Source organism: Parus major, chromosome 1A (assembly GCF_001522545.3).
Source record: "Parus major isolate Abel chromosome 1A, Parus_major1.1, whole genome shotgun sequence".
Taxonomy (NCBI): Eukaryota; Metazoa; Chordata; class Aves; order Passeriformes; family Paridae; genus Parus; species Parus major.
The window spans coordinates 68,694,763-68,715,437 of NC_031773.1; the positions used below are offsets into that span (position 1 = coordinate 68,694,763).

General features: G+C 39.1%; 1 protein-coding gene across 3 annotated transcripts in view; it reads left to right on the plus strand.

Annotated features, from left to right (window-relative positions):
• Positions 1 to 17,017, plus strand: part of DCP1B (decapping mRNA 1B) — a 39,207-nt gene extending 22,190 nt beyond the window's left edge. For all 3 annotated transcript variants that reach the window (XM_015627435.3, XM_015627437.3, XM_033514758.1), the window contains exons 4-9: positions 465 to 531; positions 2,286 to 2,421; positions 6,579 to 6,707; positions 7,431 to 8,261; positions 14,195 to 14,416; positions 16,100 to 17,017. In XM_015627435.3, coding sequence (XP_015482921.1) covers positions 465 to 531; positions 2,286 to 2,421; positions 6,579 to 6,707; positions 7,431 to 8,261; positions 14,195 to 14,416; positions 16,100 to 16,180 — 1,466 coding nt within the window. In that variant the 3' untranslated portion in view covers positions 16,181 to 17,017. The remainder of the gene's footprint in view (positions 1 to 464; positions 532 to 2,285; positions 2,422 to 6,578; positions 6,708 to 7,430; positions 8,262 to 14,194; positions 14,417 to 16,099) is intronic.
• Positions 17,018 to 20,675: the final 3,658 nt, after the last annotated feature.

Genomic DNA, 20,675 nt, shown 5'->3' on the forward strand with positions numbered 1-20,675 from the left:
CAGGGAGACAGAGAGATGTTCACCCTACTCCACCAACTTTGATACTCATAAGATAGACCTGGACACTGTTTGAAAATTTAACAGATTTTCCTACTTCCACAGGCATGAAGTGCTCCCTGCAGTGTGCTGGTAGTGGAGTCAAATGGATATGACAGCTGAAATAAAGGACAGAGAAAAAGATTTTAAAGAACAAAAACCCCACTGTTTTAGTGCTCTGAAGAAAAGGATCAACAACCTTTGCCTTAATTGAATATTTAGGAGCTTGTAATTTACATTCTTAGAGAAGTGTCTTTTGATCTTTTTTGATTTTATAGGATCTGAGTGTCATTTTGTGTTTCCAGATGGGGAAAACATAAGATGGAAATAAATTCTGAAATTGGTTTACAGGTCACATTTAAATATCTACCAGGTAGAAGTGCTCTTTGAGGAGATGCTCACAGTTTGTGTTTGATGTGCATTTGCAGTGTCCATATATGGGATTTGGTTTTATGATAAAGAAGAATGCCAAAGAATTGCAGAGCTCATGAAAAAGTAAGTGATGGGTAAACAAGACTTCTGTGCTTTTTTATGTTTGTATTTCTGTACATAAATGTACATTTTATGTTTTTAGGATTATCATACCTTTCTACTTTAAACTTATGAATTTTGTTGCAAGTGTCAAGCCTGCATTTCATAAAATCATAAATAAGTCACTGTATTGCAGTAATTTTTCCTAATTTGTAGTGCAGCTCTCCAGCTACATCAGAGTGTACCAGTTGATATGATTTATTTCCTGATGACTCAGAGATCCATTCTGAAGAATTGTATTCTTTGGGGGTTTAATATATTTTTCAATTTGGGGAGATTTAATTTCTTAATATTGTTTTGTTTTTTTTTTTTCCTTATATGAAGTTAAGTGCAGGATATCATGAGGGCATACAGTACCAATACAGTTTCTGTGGGTTTTGTCCTGTTTCTACATCATGGCTGAGTTCAAAATTCACTTTATTTTCAGCATTTAAAGCAAGACTTCAATTAGCTTTAAAGTCATTGCTTTCATGCACATAAAAATGTTTTATTATACATGTTAAACTATCATTTTGCAGTCCAGCCAGAGGTGAAGATTTCACACAGAACTGTGTTCTCAGCTGCATTTTAACCTAAGAATGTCTTGGGGGTAATTATTTTCAGTATCTCTTTCCTTCTCATGTCCAGGATGGACAGGGCTCATTCTTCTGCTCTGTTTGCAGGGACCCTTTTTTTAGGATTATATCCTGCAGGGTTTCATGTTTGCTTGGAGAAGGAAGGAGCTGAAGTCACACAGATTGTATCAACATATGCAATCTACATTTTTTAGAGTTATAATGATGAAGATGTAGTAATAAATGGGCTGGGTAGGAACTGTCTATTCCAGCTGCCTGTGGGTTATAGGGTTATAGACACACCAGACAGGATTTGTGATAAAATACTGGATGAGAAGGGGCTCATCTTTCCTTCATATATCTTTTCTTTGAAGTAATACCTGCTGCTTTTCATTTTGCAGTGACAAAACAGTGTGAAATGCAGCCTGTGACAGCAGTGGGGTTTTGTTCAGTGGGCTTCGTTGGTTTTGCTGTATCCTACAGCTCTAAAATGAGTCAGCTGTGACCCAAGAAATAATTGATGGGGATGAATTTACAGAAATAAACAATGAACCCTAGGAAACCCAGGTTTTTGACAGCTCATTTTAGTTAACTAGCTCAAGTTTCAGTTGGTGGTGATTAGGTGCTCTCAAACTGGTAATTTACTACAATAAAACCTAGTTTTCAGAGGATTCATGCAAATGTAAACCATGTGTAGTGGTTTATAATAGCAGTATTTCATATAGATAAAAAATACCCTGTTGCTCAGCCAATTGGCTGTGTGTTTTAATTCTCAGCATTCTACAATAATAATAAAACAGCTGGGGCAGGAAATTGGTCATTTGCTAGTACTTAATTCCTGATTTGTGTGTGTTTGCCATCCTCCACCACCAGCAGAACTGAATAACACTATAAATTCCCTTCTCCTTCTGGGTATAGAAATTGTGACTCAGTTATGGAAATTTTATTCTATGGTCTAGTGTATTCAAGATTGGAGAAAATTAATCTCATGTCAAATGATGATTTTATAGAGATCCTTTAATAACGATATTTTTTTTACTACACGTTTTAATGTAGATGGGGAAAGACAAATATTTGAGTTTCAATCAAGTATTGTACAGTAATTGTGGTTAAGTTTTTATATTTTATTTGCATTTTTTTTCTCATCTTTCCTCCACCTTTCAGCCTAACTCAGCAGGAACAATTCAAAGCACAGCAGGGCACAGGAACAGGGGTTTCTCCCATGATTGTGAATTCTGCTAATAACAAAGAAGTGGATATCTTACGGATGCTTACCAAGGCCAAAGATGAGTATACCAAGGTGAGACTTGCTCCCCCTTTACATCAGGAAACAAAAAAGGTTTGATTTGGGGTTTTGAACAAATCACACAAAGTGATTTTGGACAGCCTGCTCTCTCATTTTGTGTAGAAGCAGCTGGTAAAAAAAACAAAGTTTTGACAGAATTTGCTAAAAATTCAAAATAAACTAATGCTGGCAATAACAAGCTCTGGAGTGAGAATGTGGATTATTTGTTGAATGGTAGAGGCTCAGAGCAAGTATAAATTGCCTCTCATTCTGACCCTTAGAGCTCCTGTGCCTATTGAGGAGCACCTGCAAGCTGTGCCCTCTTTCTGGGATAAGTATTTACCTGGTGGTAGTTTCTGTGGTTTGTACCAAGGATTTGGTTCAGGAGGCTTTTGACAGTGAAGTTACTGCTTTTAATTGTGGTTGTTAGCTCCTTTCAGGCAATAATAGAAAGAAATGGAAAGGTTGAAATGTAGTATGATTTCAGCCCGTGTGCTGCCTTGGTCTTCTGAGGCTTCTAAATAAAGAAGTAACTAATGGACTAATAATGTTCTCTATTATTGAGCAATCAAAAACGTTTTACTTTGGGGAATAAAAATCTAATAATTTTGACTATCCATATATATGCTGCAAATTGTTCCAGAGCCTGCAGGTTCCTGCTGCTGTTTCCTGTATTGCTGATGTGCTGTCATGCAATAATAGAGCTCCTAAGTGTTCCATAAGAGCCTGGAAATGTACATGCATCTTAACTTTTTCTCTCCTTAAATTCCTTGTGTTTATTTCTTCTGAAATGTAGCTGCTAATAAAATCCTCAGAAAGATGATAGCAAGCTATTTGAGCCAGGGTGAAATGGAGCTCTTTTTATTTGGTTTAGTTTCTGTTGGGGCTTGGGGCCTTTGTTTTCTGTAGTAGAGATTTAATGCACTGTAGTGGGCAAACACTTCCAAAACCTGGTGTTTTTTCTGTATTTTAATACTGAATCAGTATCTAATCTTGGCATCAGAGAATATGATTTGAGATGTTCTGAAGTGTTTAAGAGGTTTTCATTAGATAACCTTAAAAATACTGCAGATGGAAAAGGGGAAAAGTATTAGGCTGTCTTCAGATTCTGTGAAAAGAGGGTGATAAATCTAAAAGATGTTACCTTCCATTTCTGCATTAGCACACAGAAATCAAGACAAAGGAGAGGAAATTCTGTTGTTTAAATAATAGCTTTTAGGACTCTTTTCCCTTTAGGATCTTCTGCAGATCTGCTCCTTATTTTATCTTTGATCTTTCTGCATTTAAGGGATTGTGAAGGACATAAAAAATAACATGAAAACTTCCTCCATGTCTGGGACGTGAGTGCTAGGAATGCCTGACCTCTTGTGAACAGGATGTGTGTGATTTCTTGTATGGCTAGTAGTATAAATTTCAAAAGAGTGTGATAAATAAAGGCAATGACAACCATTTTTCTATTTAATGTCAATATGTTTCAGAGCAGTCGTGCTTTTTGACTGGTTTATGACATCTACTTTCTTGTCAGTGTGTGTTTTATTGCTTACAATCTGATGTGCTGAAATTAGTTATGAAACATGTTGTTCTCTTCTTTGAATTCTCTATTTATTCAGTGAAGAGTGTTTTAAAGTGTTGGAAGCTGTAGAATAAGGGCATCAATTTTCAAAACTTTTAAGGAATTTTGCTCAATTTTTAAAAGTGTAACTAATTTTGAAAGGTGTATCTTGTTCCCAAATTATGTTATACATTTGGAGGTTACATTACATTGAAAATAAAATACAGAGCTTCCCCTTTCTTTTTGAATTAATGGAGCTTTAAGATGCTAAACCACTGAGTTATTTTTTTTTTTTAAATGCACTTTTTATACACTTCCCTTGATCTCTGGGAAGAAAAAGCTGGCCTCACTGACAGCCAGGGAGAAAACCAGTTGAAGAGCTGCAAGGGTACAGAACAAAGCCTGACAAAATGGGTTTCTCCTTAACCACTGGGCCTTGTCTTGTACTGCAGGACCAGCTCTGGGTTTAACTCTGTGCTGCACAGTTCTTCTCCCAGCATTTTGCATTTTCAGCCTCATCTTGTCCAGGTTTGCATCAAATATCTCTGACTCTACCAAACTTGCCAAAACCCCCACAGCGATTTTCTTGCTCTTTTTGATCTACATTGACCATATGTGTCTGGTTTTGTTCCAGTGTTTCTGAGCCTTTCTTTGACTTGATCTTAGAACCTTTTGTTTACTTAGGGATCTTTTGTAACAGCAGAGCTTTGGCCAGGACACCTGACTAAAGGACAGACCTGCAAAGCAAGGTGTAGCAATTGCCAAATGTTGTAGCTGGTGAGGACTCCCAGGTTCTATCACTAAGGAGCATGCTGGCATTTCTTTCATGCTGCTCTTTGCTAATAGCATCTGATATCTTCTTTACCTCTCTACCTGACAGTTGTTTAAAATGCCATGCTAGTGCTCCCAACTTACTCATCTGCAAGGCCATGCTCCCCATCTGCCAAAATGGCTCTGCAGTCTGAGCTGCAGTAGTTAGAGATTCCTCTGAAATCATCACAGGCTTCTTTTCTCTTCCATGTGCCTCTGTGTTTGATAGCAACCTACTAGCCTTGTTATCAAATCACAGCAGTGATACCAAGTCAGGTCAATGTCATTCTTGCGTGTACTGATGCTCATTTGGCTGAGGAATTTGGTCTAAAATATGCTCATATAGTGATAACTCTGTTAAACACTGCTGCTTCTCACCTCATTTTTATATGCTTAGTTCTGTGATCGTGCAGGGTATGACAGTGGAATCAAGGTACTTAAGGTTTCTGAAGAATTCAGCCTATTAAAATATCCTGAGGAAATATGGGTATTACTTAAATTCTGCAGAATTCTCTGGGAAATATTCAAGAGGATGTTATCCATGGTGTTAAAAGAAAAAGCTTATGTGCTTTTTGCCCAAAAGCTTAAGCTGAAAAAGAGCAATGAGAAGAAAATATGTTGAAGAAAAGACTTTATTAGAAAGAAAACTGTTTGTGAGGAAAAGAAAAAAGCTATTTAATCTTCATAAATTTCAGTTTTGTTCTGCATAGGATCTGTCCAATCTAACAAACAACTGAAAGTATTGAGGACTTACTGGAGCCCCTTAAGTGCCCACAAGAACTCCAGTTCTGGTGTACTGGGCAGCCCTGGAACCAGCATTATTGTTGCAGTAGGTGTGAAAAATGGGTTAAGTGATCAGCTTTGTATATTTGAGAGTGGGGTTAGAAGTAATAGAAGAATTAATAGTTAATAGAATTAACTTCTTGTTAAATAATTCTTTTTAAAATCTTTCCAGTTTCTTGGTTTCCACTTGGTATCAAAAAGTGTCAATGACTTCAAATATAACATCTTCTTTTCTGCTGACAGTAGCATTTCATGTCTACCCAGTGCTTTTTTAGTTTCATTGACTAAATTCTTATATATAGCATCTTAGTCATGTTTTTCTTTTCCATTTACTATTTCTCTTTCATGGAGCATTTGATCTGGTTTTTTTCCTGAATTAAGTCATGCCCTTCTCTCTCCACATGACATTTTTTTGTCCCTGATCACTTTTACTTATCTGTGACCATCTTTTTTATAAATATTTTTAATAGTCATATTTAATAAGAAATCCTACTGATTCTATAATTTATTAAATCTTTAATTACCTTTCTGTGCATGTATGTGCATCCTACAAGTTCCCCCAAAAAATTTATGTAAAAGAAGTTTGAATTTTAATTCTACTTTTTGACAAAAGCATTTTAAATAATCTTTATGGGCACATTAATCCTTCATGGATCTAAACTACTTCTAGCTGATGCAGGAGCAGCATGTCTGTGGCTTGTTTTCTAAGGTGCTTTTAAAAAGTATTTTATGTTTTTGAAGTGCAGGAAAAGCAGAAGGCCAAAAAGAGAACTGAGATTTAAATTAGAGGGAAGCCTCATACAAGGCAAATCTTAGAATCAAGTGTTATTTTATATCTGTCTTGTGGTTTTATAAAATTAGGTTGCAGTTGCTACAGTTCTTCTTATAGCATAATACTTCATCATCAGAGCTGCAATCAGTATTTTTGGGCATTGAATACCTGGTTATATCTGTATTTTACTGTGGTTGGGAACCAGGGGAGAAGATACTGTCACACATACTAAGAAATGCCTTTTTTCTGTTGCAGTGTAAGACCTGCTCAGAGCCAAAACAAATAACCAGTTCCTCTGCAATCTACAACAACCCCAACCTCATCAAACCCATTCCAGTGAAGCCGAGTGAGAGCCAGCATCAGCGAGTCTCCCAGCAGAGCAAGGTAAAATCTGTGCTGCTTTCTGACTGCTGCAGCTCTGAGTGACAGCACCATTGAGCTGAGCTGGAAGGTCACTGTGAGAATTTGAGATGGAACCACTGTGAGAAATCATTTTAAAGCATAACTAACCTGGTTTGTAAAAGCTCCCCAAGCTGATGTGGAAACAAGTAAAGTACAGATTTATTATCCTGATGCAACAAAGAAGTACTTTGAAATCTTCCAAATTTCAGCTGATCTAGTCAATTGCTGGACCACACTTTTTGTGGGTTTTTGTTTTGTTTTGTTGGGGATTTTTTCAGGGGAAATAATTTAAATAAAGAAAAGTCTCTTGGTATATCTTCAAGCCAAATCACAGTGCATACTCCTAAAAATTGAATTCAGCTGTGACCAGCAGATGCACAAGAAGTGGCTCTACTTCATACACAGGCAGATTTCTGTCTCTTACTAATATTGTACTGTAAAAGATGATGCTCTTTCATGTTATTTAAAGCAAAGCCACTGCTATATCTCAGATTCACTGATTTTCTCCCACATTAGCAGCTTGACAACAGTCTTCTTGCCCTTCCTATGTGACAAAACTATTAAAAATCCTCTCGGGGGGGAGAAAAAAGAGCATAGCAGTTTTCTCAGCTTTTCATTGAGTTCTGCTGCCTAAATCCTGTCTCCACTTACCGTAACTTCTGCAGGATGGGACTACATTTACTCCTTGGCTTTGTCCCCTCACAGAGCACGGATCCTGAACCCCAGCACCTGTCTCTGACAGCACTGTTTGGCAAGCAGGACAAGGCAGAAGCGGCAGAAGCTCTCAGCAAGCAGGAGAAGCTGGCGGGCAGGCAGTGCGTGGTGCGCTCGCTGTCCTACGAGGAGCCCAGCCGGCTGTCCCCCTGCGCAGAGAGACAGCTGTGCCCCGCCATCCAGAAGCTGATGGTGCGTGGCACAGAGCTCCATCCCCTGGCAGAGTTCCCTGAGAGGCGCCTGTGTGAGAATGGCAGCATCCCCTGCGTGGGGGAGACTTTGGCAGGGCTGTTCCAGCCCGTGGCACAGCACGGCGTGGCTCCTCACGGGGCGCAGGATGCCGCTGGTACCCACAGCTTGCTGCAGAAGCTGCAAAGTCAGCCAGGCTCCGCCAATAAAATGGACCCCAGTGCCACGGGAGCTGGCAACTCCACGGCTTCTGTGTTCAGCAGGACTCCTGCTCCTGTGGGAGCACCAGCAGCACCAGGAAATAACATGAGCCAGCCCCCTCTGGTGTATTTCAATGGGTCCCTGCCAGGCCAGACTTTAGAGGCTCAGAGCCTCGCTAAAGAACAATCCAAACTTCCCAGACAGCCGCTTCCTCTCTCCAGCAATCAAGCAGCCAATTCTGGGGTGATTTCACCTCAAGAACTGTTGAAAAAACTCCAGATAGTGCAACAAGAACAGCAGCTCCACGTATCCAGCAGACCAACGTTGGCAGCTAAGTTTCCAGTTGTTACCCAGAACACCAACACCCTGAAACCACTGGATTCCTGGATAGAAAAGGCTCCAGGCACAGAAAAACAGAGTGCTCTCCTCCAGGTAAATGGGGAACTTCTTCACCAGAAATAAATACAAATCCTTCTAAACTTGATGTTTTCTGAGGTTAGTCTTGGCTTCCTTGTCCTGCTGCATGTTGCACACGATTCATTTTGCAGGTGGTACTTTCCCAGCATCGAGAAAGTTCTGATTTACTGAGATGTGATGTTGTAAATCCTGAATGTCACATCTCTCACACATCAATGATGATCAGAAATACTGCAGGGTTAGGTTATTCCAGACCCCCTTTGGAAAGTCACCTAGTTTTCACTAGCCATACTTGGGTTGTTATACGTAATTGTTTGCTACTGAGTGTAATATTTTGGGTTTAATAATTATTTTCTGCAAAATCAGTGTAGATGTGCATTCTTTTGTATGCCAGTTGCTACAGATACTTAAGAGGGCCCTTGTTTTCTAACAGCAGCTTTTTGGAGCATTTTATATTGGTCAGTTAGTTACCTTGTACCACACCTGCTACTTCTAGATATTCATTAGCTATTTTTCTTTAATTTGATGTGTATTATTTTGAAGAAAAGGTCTTGTGCCTGAACAACATCAAAAAAATCTGTTTCTTTTGATCCTAGAAGTCAGATTGGTGTCCTAAAAAATTCAGGAGATGTTAAGAGACTGTATCTCTCTCATGAGTACATTTTTATGTTCTTCAGAAAAGCAGCGTGTGCAATTACAAAATGTCCCATCCAAAACAACTACTGTCTTTAACAACTTCATTTTCTGTAGGATTTTCTGCACTAGAATGTCTTCACATGTCCTGTCTGGGAATGTATCTAAACCCTTTTCAGCTTCCTTTATTGTGGATAGGCTGTGTTGTACTGGAGTCTGACTTGTGTGGGAGTCTAGAAGTTACTGATGCCAAGCATTCCCCTTTCCAGTGTAAAGTTGAAAAGCTGCTTTTCTATTGTGACTATTCCATTCAAACTTCTGTTTTATTCTGGTTTTTATTCTATTTTTTTTAATTCTGTCCAAACCTGATTGAAAGACAGCAGGATATTTCAAAGTGCTAGAAAGTTCTTCTCTACATGAAGAGGCTGAAAGAGTCATTTAATAATAAAACAGCCACATCTGTCACTAAGTTTGTGACAGGTCAAGTTTTCTAATTCCATGAAAGAGGTAGGAGGAATACAAATTTGATACAAGAAAATAGCCATCATTATTTTTGTTCTTTTAATTAATGCAGTAGGATTTGAATCTGTGTGAAAGAGGTTTTTGGGGATTAGTCATTGAAATTATTCAGGATCAGTTGCTTACAGATGGTAACTTTGACTTTCCAGTGGAGAGCTAAAGAATAAAAGGAGGATCCAAAGTCAAAAAAATTGATTTGTTTTCATTGGGAATGGAACTTGCCTGCTTTAAATGTAAAAAATGGTGTGATTCATTGGTACATGTACTGATAGCATGAGGACATAATGAAGGCATTCCTACTTTTGAAGATAAAAGTGAAATGAGGCAAGTCCAGGTTATACATTGTAAGTCAGTATGCATGCATAAAAAATAAGGAAGTGTGCTGATCTATTTTTTCAGATGAAAAATCCCTACAGAAGCTGCTATGGCCAATAACTTTAATATTGGGTATATGGAAAAGACAGTGATGCCAGCATTGGTTGCAATATGGAAAGGCAACTCCTGAGGTCTGGTCTAATGGAATTGCAACAGTTTGACTGCTCAAGTATGGGCAGAACAGCAGCTTGAACAGTATTAGATGCATTAAATTTGGAGATTTAATGCATGGACTAAAAATGATCATGACAGTGTCACTAATTATTGTTTAGGACACCTAAAGCTCTGCAGTCTGGGAGCAATGGCCTCTTTCACAAAGAGGCCACAAAAGGTTGCCACAAAAGCAAAAGCAGGGAGGCTAAAAATGAAGGAATGGCTCTGTTCCTTTGGAAGCCAAGAATTAGCCACACAAAACATGCCTGCTTTTGAAAAAGAACCTGGAAGATAAAAACCAACTTTTAAAACCAACATTAATCTTTTTATAATATTATCCTTGCAGCAGACCAGAGGCTCCAAGTGCTGCCATGCCTGCAGAGTAGATATTTGAGTGAGATTGAATTGGCACAAATATATCTGCACATGCTCATGCAAAATTGATCAAAGCAGATTCTGACAACAAGTGCAGCTAAAGGTTTGTTCTCTGTAATTATTTGTCTTTTGGTATTGCCTCTCCTACTATGCTTCAGCATACAGAAAAAGCAAAAGTCTGTCAGGAATAGAGAGATATCTGAGCAGTGTCTGTTGTTGGAAAAATCAGATTAAAGGAACACCCTAAATCCATCAGCAGCACTAAGAAAATGTAAGCAATAGTCCTTGCCACAACTGACACATTACAAGTCCAAGTTTAAATTGGCTTCTGCTGCATCTCCATATGGTGTAAGAACTGTGATCTCCCACGTGGAAAGGAAGAGGCCAGTTACCAAAAAAATGGGAAAAAAAAAAAAAGAGAAAAAGGAAAAAAGCAAAAGCTGAAGAATAATACTTGGAAGCATTCAGCCTGGTCTGGTGCCAGCCCTGTTTTGTGAAATATTCCTTATGCAGACAGTGAGTAACGTGTGCTTAAGATACAATAAAAAAGCATTAATCTACAGTGGCTTTTAGGGATATGTTTAGTGTTAGGCATGTGTTATCCTGATTACAGATACATGCATGCTTAAGTGTTTATGTTAATCAGAATTATGGTTTTAAAAGTGCTTACAGTAACCCAGACAGAAATTTATCATTTCTCCAGAAGGCTGCATATCTTGCAGCTCATTTTTTCACATTTCTTGGAGTATTTTTCCATCAAGAATGTATTTTGTACATAATGATGCATCTTGCATGTGCACAGAACCCAGTGTCTGTGGTGAGAGCATCACAGCACTGCTGCTCTCCTGTCCTGGCTGCAGTTTCAGCATGCAATTGTATTATGCAAATAGGTGCACTAAACTTGTTTCAAAAGGTAATTTCAGCTTCTGTAGCTAAACATCAATTAAAATATTCTAAATTAAACTTGAAAGACGAAGCTTTAATTAACTGCCTTTCAGGTTCCTGAACCATTCTTAGAATTGTTCTGAGTTTTAAGGGATGCCTCTGAGGCTGTTTAGACCCCCAGCACCCACTGGGTGCTGCTGTTCCAGAGCAGCACTTGATCCACCTGGGATTCTGCTCACACAGCAGGTGCCAGTTTGCACTGCAATGAAATCCTGGTTTTGAGGTGTTGGGTGGATTTTCCAGCTGTGGTGTCATCCAGCTGCCAAGAGCCACACAGAACAGCGAGCTGATATCTCAGGGAGATATCACTGGGGCTTCAGGGAGAGGATGGCAGGTACTGCACCACTTATTCTGCACATTTTTCTTGTTCTTCATTGCTGCACAGCTGACAGAAGACTCCTACTCTGTTATTAGTGACTCAGAGATGTAAGTGTTGACCTGACAGAGCTGGAGATAATGGATGAACAAGCAACTCGGGTTCTGTGGGTAAAAAGTTGATCAACAGAACTTTGGAAGGGCTGTTATGAGTGGTGAGAAGGTAAAAGATTGGTCCTAAGGCTGTTAAGGTGTCCCTACAGAGCATTTCCAGTGCCTTCTGAAAAGCAGGATGCTCCAGGAATGGCACTGATAATGCCAAGATCAGCGTCCTGTTTTCTGCTGGGTGTCAGTTGTCTCAGTGACTCCAGGTGATCTGAGCTGAATCTCAAAAGGAAAATTTTGCTTTTTGTTGAAAACAAGCCCCAAACATTTCATGGGGTTTTTTTGTAAAGGTTTATTTAATGGCAGAAGCTTGGAGCTTGAGCTGCTAGCAAAAAATACATTGTAACGTTGAGCACAGACGTGAATGCAATGCGCTGAAAAAAGACAGGAATACTCTCTATTCTTCTTCTGACCCAGTGTTTGAAGTTCTGCAGTAGCCTGTAGGTGCTGGCTGTGTCACCAGCAGATGGCAATATTGCTCATTCCATAGCGTTTCCATATGCTTGGCATCTCCTACCAAACAGACCTTTCTATCCAGAGAAGACAAAACATTCTTCCTGTGTCTTTTAAACCACAACATGTGTTTGTCAGGAGGAGCTGTGCATCCAGTAAGGGCACAGTTTGTCTCGGGGTTTGTTTATTTGCCCTGGGCAAATGAGAAAAATGTCTTTTGATTTCAAAGGCCGTGCTATCTGGGTCTGACAGTCTGCTGTATTAGTGGGACACTGTCTCCTCCCTTTGCAGGAGGGTTCTGCCCTCTCAGAGCAGTTTTTTGTTCATGCATTCTTGAAATCACATTGGGAAAAATCATCTTGTTTAAGCAAACCCTGCCAATTTTGCTGGAGGTAAATGAAAGGGAAGCTGCTGCAGCAGCATGGATGGGTAGAGCAGGAGCACTGGGATGAGTATCTGGGACCAGCTGGAGTTCCACTGGCAGGAGGAGATGTGTGCAGAGTCTGAAGGTCTCACTCCACAGAGGGATGTCACCTGGGACTCACACTGCTGTTCTTCTAAAATGAATGTTGTTTTTCCAAGCACAGGTGTGCAGACCTTCAGTCAGTTTGTAATACCTCTGCTCAGTCAAGGGCTGGGAACCTGGTGGTTGCTGTTTTGATTACTTGCTGTGGCCTTGGAAGAAAGCTGTAGTCAAGAGTTTTGTAGTGCTCTGTGTTTGAGAAACAGACACAAGATTGACCTAACCGAGTAAATATTGAAAAACAAAAAAAAAAGAGTGAGATTTTTGCATTAGGTGTATCTTGCATGCTTTCTTTCCTGGTCTTTCTGCTTCCTTCAATTTTCCATAAAACAGCATGAGATCTCAGTCCTCTTTGTTTCTATTTCTCTTTGTATCGTGGTTTCATGAACATTGTTCAGAAATATCTTGGCCAGAACAATCATAATTAGGAGAAAGACAAGCTACAAAAATGTGACTGTTCTTTAATGCTAATCCCTGTGGCTTTGAATACCTAGGAAATCAACCTCAGTTCTATTTTCTTAACCTTAATTTTTCTTCAAAATTGAAATGTAATCCAGGGCACAGAGTGATGTGATTGAGTAGCCTTTCACCTTAACATGGCAACAATAAATCATGCTCCAGTCCAAAAGGGAGGAGCTTTGATGAGCTCGTATCAATCCCTTTGTATGTTCTTTAAAAAGATTGGATACTTCAATAGCAAGAAGATGGCTGATTAGGATTTAGATTTATTACTGGAATTACCTGAGGAGAGGTCAGATGTCTGCAAGCTGAGTGAATTAACTTTCTGTTATGTTGTGTATTACATCTGATAGTATTTGCTACTATTGTATCTGATAGTACTTGTTAATTCTGCATGTTTTACAGTTCCAAGATTCACTGCAAAATTTGAAGGGGGAAATTATTTCATCATTATTTCTCTTTGAGGGCCATTTTGATTTTGTCAGCATTGTGTTGGTTGTGAGTCTGTTTTGTTTGTGACAATGCCATGAGCTCACTGTGGAACTTTAGGAAAATCACTGAATCTTTGGCTTTCTCTCTCCTTAAGTAAAATGAGAAGCTAAAATACACACATATATATATTTATAAAGTCATTTGAAAGTTAGAATTGGAAAATACTGTCTAGTATTAGGTACAGGGGTTAGTCTTTAATGGTGATATTTGCACATCTCATGTTCTCAAAGACTGAACTTCCTGTCCCTGTGTGGAACACTTTACAGCTGCATTCTCTAATTGCTGATACTTAATAATAGTCTGATTCCTGTCATAAAATCCTCCTGTCCTAAGAACATTTCCCTATCAGATTTACCACACTTGAATCCATGGCTGCAATCTCGAACTGGATGGAAGGAGATCCTAGAGGTGGTGCTGAGCTGGAGTTTTACCTGACAGTGTTGATCCCCTGGCAGTCTCCCTGCAGCCCCCACCGTGTCCATCCCCAGAGAGTGAAGACTGAAGCTGTGACTGATGAAGTGTTTTTGTTTTGTGTGTGCAGGTGATCTCCCCTCAGCGCATCCCTGCCACGGTGCCCCCCACGCTGCTGATGTCCCCCATGGTGTTCACCCAGCCCGCGCCTGCCGCTGCCAAAGGCACCGAGAGCGCCGAGCCCGCTGCCAGCCCTGCCAGCCTCCTCCTGCCCCTGCCAGCCCCAGAGCCAGCCAGCAGCACCTCCATCAGCAAGCTGCAGCTGCAGGAAACGCTGCTGCACCTCATCCAGGTACTGTGCCAAAAATCCCCCCCCTCGGCTGGAAATCCTGCGTCACCTGTCCAAAGGTGGAGTGAGGAGTTAAATTGTGTGGTGGAAGTTGGGCTGCTCCTGCCTGGGGGATGCAATAAGCTCTCCTTGCTCATCTCCTTTTTATTAATGCATCTCATTTGGGGGTTCAGGAAAGCTAATACATTTGGAGGAAAAGAACAAAGATGACTGAAAGCTTTGTAAGGTCAGCCAATGAGCCAGAGAGACATCTATTATATTTTAGCTAAGGATAAATCATGGGTGATTATCCCAGCTGCCAGATAGTTCAGAGATGTGTGTAAGCAGTAAGAGGAATTCAGATGGGAGATTAAAATTGCAGGATGAGTGTGAGCAACTTTAAAATACAGGCTACATAACATGAATATATGTTAATTCCATTCAGCATTTGAACTAGAGAATTACACTGAATAAAATTCCTTTTGCTGCAGTTTTTCAGGTTTAATTGTGACAAAGCATTAACAATGCTATGTATGAGATGATTGTTTACTGCTCTGGCATGATGCAAAATTATTAATTTTTTTCCTTAACTTGCCATGTGAATAATATCTGAAGAGTAAAAGTTGAGATTACATAACTAAAGACCTGCCTGCAGAACACCAGGAACAGAGAAACACATCCAGTTTGTAGGTCAAAACAATGTGCCTGTGTGGCTTTGGAATAACATTAAAATTCATTATTATAAGTTACTTAAAATGTTATTTAAGGTATAAATTCAGAAAAGGAATAGTATCCTTAACAAGCTGGAGGGCTTTCTCATATTCCCCTGTATTTTTATTTTGGGATTAAAAAAAAAAATCACATTATTTTGTCTTTACATACTTTGGGTGTCTTGATACTATTAAAAACATATATGAAGTTATAAAGGAGACTAATCAAGGAAGGTTGGGGTTTACCCTCTGTAACTTTGTACCTGTAAAATATATATTTAACCCTGCTATTCTTGGTGGTAGTTAGGATTAAGTGAAATTATTCACTGTCAATTTGTTAGCTGTCATTTTCCATTATATAAAACTACAATCTTGGATGCACCTAATTTTCCTTAAATATTATCTTGATTGTAATTATCCTCATATGTTTATGTGAGCTACTTATAACATTCTTTCTTAATGTGGGCTGACTCATTCTTGCAAAATGTTCTTCAGAAGGCAAAAGTTGAACATCAGAGCAAAAGGAGCAGCATCCCTTAGGAGCATTAAGCCTAAAAGAGCTAAACAAGATGCAAGGATTTGCCCAGGTAGGATTTTAGTGTAGGATCACAATCCAGAGTGTTTCATTATTCCTTCAGACACACTTGGAATTATCACTGAGCTGATAATTCAGCTTCAGGAAGTCCCTAAGATAAATGAGGGCAAAGAAGAGAAATTGCAGGGTTGTAACTTCAGTGTTGTCACTGAGTTATTAAGCAGCAATTCTGGGCTGGATTTAAATGCACTGTGAGTTTAGAAATTCTCCTTTCTGTGTACTCATGGCTCCTTACTGAGGTACAGCCATGGGAAATGAAACAGATCTTCAGTGGAAGGGCTTTGCTATTCTCTTTTTTAAAAAAAGAGTAAGGCTGAAAAGTATCTGGTCCATAAAAAGGAATAACCTTCTAATCTCTTTACTCCAGTTATCCTGCTAACCATTACCTCTTTTGTTTTTCAGAATGATGACAACTTCTTAAACATTATTTATGAAGCATATCTCTTCAGTGTGAGGAAGGCAGCAATGAAAAAGCCTATGTGACAGATCATCCTTTAAATCAATTCCCATGGCTTCCTGAACTCCAGGAAGAAGATTTTGATATTTTCAAATATGATTGTGTTTGAAGAAATGAATGATTTTAGGCATTTTGCATACACTTAGATTTTCCTTGTTGGCAAACAACATGCTGTACTGAGAAAATAAAATGAGCAGAAATGGATTGTGCCTTTAGCGAGGGGAGCGTCACAACGCCCAAGAATTAATCACAAAATATCTTAAATTATTTTCCTTACCCTGCTCCGTACTTGGAGCTGGTTTCCGGGCATAAGGACTCAGTTCTCAGGATCCAGTTTCCTTTTTTTAACCCTCAGCCTGGTTACTCATTGCCGAGGTATTTGTCCCGGGGATCCTGACCACATGGTGGCAATGTTGGATTATTTTTAGGAACACGAAAATCCGCCTGAAACCCTGGAACGGGAGATTTCGGCAAGACTGATCGTCCTACTTAGTCGTCTGCAAAGCAATTTAGAAGAAGTGTCATGACTTTCCCCAAAATTTTTTGTAGGGAGATCTTTTTCTATTTTGACAAGAATATTTTTAGCTAGGTGTAGAGATGGGATTCTGCAGGTGTTGAAGGAATTGGAGGGTGGGGGGGTGTTGTGAATGTCCTTTGTTGTCACAGAGCTCTGGGGTGACACTGGATTCATGTTTTTATTATTCCAGGTCCAATCTGAATAATTATAAGCAATGTGAAAATTCGTTAAGGGGAATGCTACCCGGTGTAATTTTATTTTATTTTATTTTTTAAGCGTGTTCCTGGAGCACAGTGATTTCATTGATCCATTTCTAAAGAAAATAAAAATGGATAAATCCCTACAATGTGCTGATTTCATTTTATTGCACCATGGGCTATATATTTAGTTTGTATGACTCTAAAATGTTTTTACACTTGGCAGAAGACACGTGAGGATTTAAATCAACTAGAATAAGTGATTGAAAGAATTTTTATGTATATTTTTTATTAGCATCTGCTGCTGAAGTGCCAGTTTACTTCAGTTTAGGGAACACAGAGTTGTTGCTGAGGAGGAATTTCCTCTGTGGGCGCAGAGAACCCAAACTGTAATCCATAAATGATTTTTCAATCTTCTCTATTGGTGTAGGCACAGCTCAGTAGCCTCATCTGGGAAAGTTCTTCAGTGTCAATTTGGCTGCAGCTTTCAATTAGTAGAGCTGTAATGACTCAAACAATTGCTTCACCCCCATGCAAGGGTAGGGGCAATTTGCTCCCATTTCATGGGAAAGGCTCTAAATACATAGGAAAAAAATAAAAAAATAAAATAATAAAAAGCTAAGAGCTATTTTCTTTATTCACACAAGAAAATAACCCCAAGAAACTGCTGGAGTTTCCCCACACCAAGTACCTGGCAGACAGCAAGTCCCACTCTGTTACTTTAGGATTCTTGCAGATTCAGTGAAATGAATTTGTTGAGCAGAAACCAGGAAAAGGAGACTTTAAAGACAAAAAAATCCAAGCCTGTAGCCTTCATAATTTATGTAGCCTTTATAATTTATGGGATTCTACTGAGTTAATTGGCATTATTTAGAAATGAGCTGGTGTGGAAGAAATCGCAATCTACACAGAAGAGTTTGAAACTGAATTTGTGCATAATTGGTGTCTGTGATGTTGGATTATCTGAGAGGGCAATTTAAAGATGATGGGGACACAGTTAAGACCTCGTTTGACATGTAGAACTTCTGTAATTGGTGGGTAAAAATAATCCTTAAGCATCTCAAGCTGTCTAGGTAATAGATTTTCTAGTTGTGGGGCAAATATTTACAGAAAGGCAAGTAGACGTTTTCAAAACAATTCTTATTTATTACTTGTCAGAGCAATTTACAGAAATTAAAGGCATATTTTTTACAACATCTGTTAACTCTTGGTGTTATGAAAACTGTGGTATTGTGCTTGACAAGCTGAGGCTTATCTTAAAGCAGACAAGGATTGAGCTAGCTCAGGGTTTCTTTTCACTGCCCTCTCTTCTGGGCACATCTCCACCGAGTAAATCTGGCAGAATTGGATTTCTCTCACTGCATTGCACTGTAAGGGATTTCTGGGATTATTCAGAAGGCATAAAATTGCCTTTTGTGGAGTGAAGAAAAGTTGCTGCTGAAGAACAGAGGTGCTGCTAACCAAGAACAGCAGTGGTAAGAAGATAGAACAAGCTCAGGAAGAAACTTTAGTGACAATGAGCAGAAGAGGAAGAGCAGTGAGAGAAGTCTGTTAGGAGATGAAGCCAAATTTCCTGCCCAGGTTTCCATCTCAGGACAGGATCTGCTTCATCAGGTGCCTTTGAGAATTGGAGCCTGAGCTTGGAGTCACACTGGAGTTTAGAACTGAGCCTTTCTTCTGCAAACTGAAGTCCTGTCTCAGTAAAACAGAAAAACAGCTTTTTTTCATCCAGAAAAACTGCTGGAGCCTTCCAGTGTCATGGAAACCCAGAGGATTCTCATGGAATACCAAAAACTTCACCTCTGCCTTTTGGCATTGTGGGTTTTTAGCAGCTTTGTATCAGCTGGGGGTGTCCCTGTGCAGCCAAGGTCTGTGCCTGCCACCAAAAAAGGTGTTTGGAACATCACCTCTGAGTATGGTACTTGTAAATATTCAGCTTTTCTCTGTTTTTATTTCTTTTTCAAGACTGCTTGAACTGTGAGCTCTTAGGCTAAGGAGGCCTTTGGAGAAGAAAAGACTGCAGCAGTCAGAATTGCCATTTTGGGCATGTTTTGTTTTTTATCTTGAGTATGGAAAAAAAGAAATCAAGTAGAAAGTCAGAAGGTTTGTAAGGATGACATTAACTCTGCTTTAGATAATTTCACAGTATGCATGTGTAAATTTTTTATTATTATTATTGTTTATGTATTTCTTGTGTTACTGCTCATTTTGAGTTGTGGGGTTTTTTTGATTTTTTGTTTCTTCTCTTCCAGTAGAATTAAATAACTTGGACCTTTGGCACCAGCAAGAATTCCAGAAGCAGTTGCAGCAGCACTTTATGCATTAATCCCATTCTCAGCCTTGAACTGATATTAGTTTTCAGTGTAGTTTTGCTTTAACCACTGTCCACTTCCTTAAAAAATCCCATTATTAATGGAACATTATTAAATGGACTCCACTATTAAACCAGAGGGAGAAGACAAGGAGTAAAAAGTCAGTGAAACATTGAAGCATCATTTCTGTCCAGGTCTATCATGGAAATTCACAATACTCAGGGAAAGCATCCAAATATTTTCCTCACAGAAAATTCCACTCCTTAATCTGATTTTTTGATTCATTAGCTCTCTGTTGCTCCTGCTTGTTGTAGCTGCAATGGGGATAATTAAAAATGGTGCAGCAAAATACAATTTTCCCAGGAGCAGGATGCTCCACCTCCTCTGACAGCCTGTTTAGAATGTGTTGAGCTTTGAATTTCAGTGATAAAAGCAGTGGGTTTTAGAGATGCCAGCGTCCCTTTAGGACATGAAAATCATAGTTCAATATTTTAGCAAACTTGGAAGCCTTTGCTGGGGAAAAAAGGCAAAATTAAAATACATTTTTCAGTAAGAATTGGAGGCTTTAATGGAAACAATGTTAGGAGAAGGCAGCTTTACCCAGAGGGGTCCATGAAACCTTGAGAAAGGCAAAATTCCCATCCTGGAGATGGATAATATGCTAAAAATGTAATCCTCACTCATCCTACAGCAAACTTTACTGCTGATTCTGAGGACTTTTAAGAGACTCTTACCAGTCCTTGCCTTTTCTAGCTCCTGTGAATATCTCTAACAAGCTTGTTCTGGCCTTTAGATGTAAATCTGTGCCCTGGAGCAGGGAGCTTGGCCTCTACAAGCTGCAGGTGGAAAATGGGTTCTGCAGGACACTGAGGAAACAAAGTTTGTGACTTTGTACATCCTTGGAGGAAACCCACTCCTAGCTGCTCATCCCTGCTCCCACACCACACCACACTTCTGCCTTTTCCCTTTGGTTTTCTCCCTTTTTTTTAAATAATTTTAGGATGGCTAATTTTTTTTAATAATTTTTAATAATTTTAAATTTTAAATATTTTTAAATAATTTTATTTTTTAATATTTTTAAATAATTTAATTTTTTTTAGTAATTTTAGGATGGCTACAAGGTGAAATATCTGCCAGCAGATTTAATACAATGTGCCAGGGTTTGATGTGGGGGGCTCAGAGGGTTCAGTGCATGAGCCATGTTCAGGAATAATCACAGAATAATTATATAAAAGTGCTTTATTAAAGAGCTCTGGGTGTCAGGGGGACACAGACCCAAATCTGACCTGATTTGGTTTTGAGCTGAGCATGTTTTATACTCTATTGTTATATAACTTACATATTAATTATAAATCTTATATTGTTTTATTGTATGCATTGTTTTTACCCAAGCATGGATTTCTTGTGATCCCCCCCAGCCCCCTAACATTGTTCCTCATGTTCTCTAAACAATAATTATATCTAATCCCATTTACAATTATATCATTTATCATAT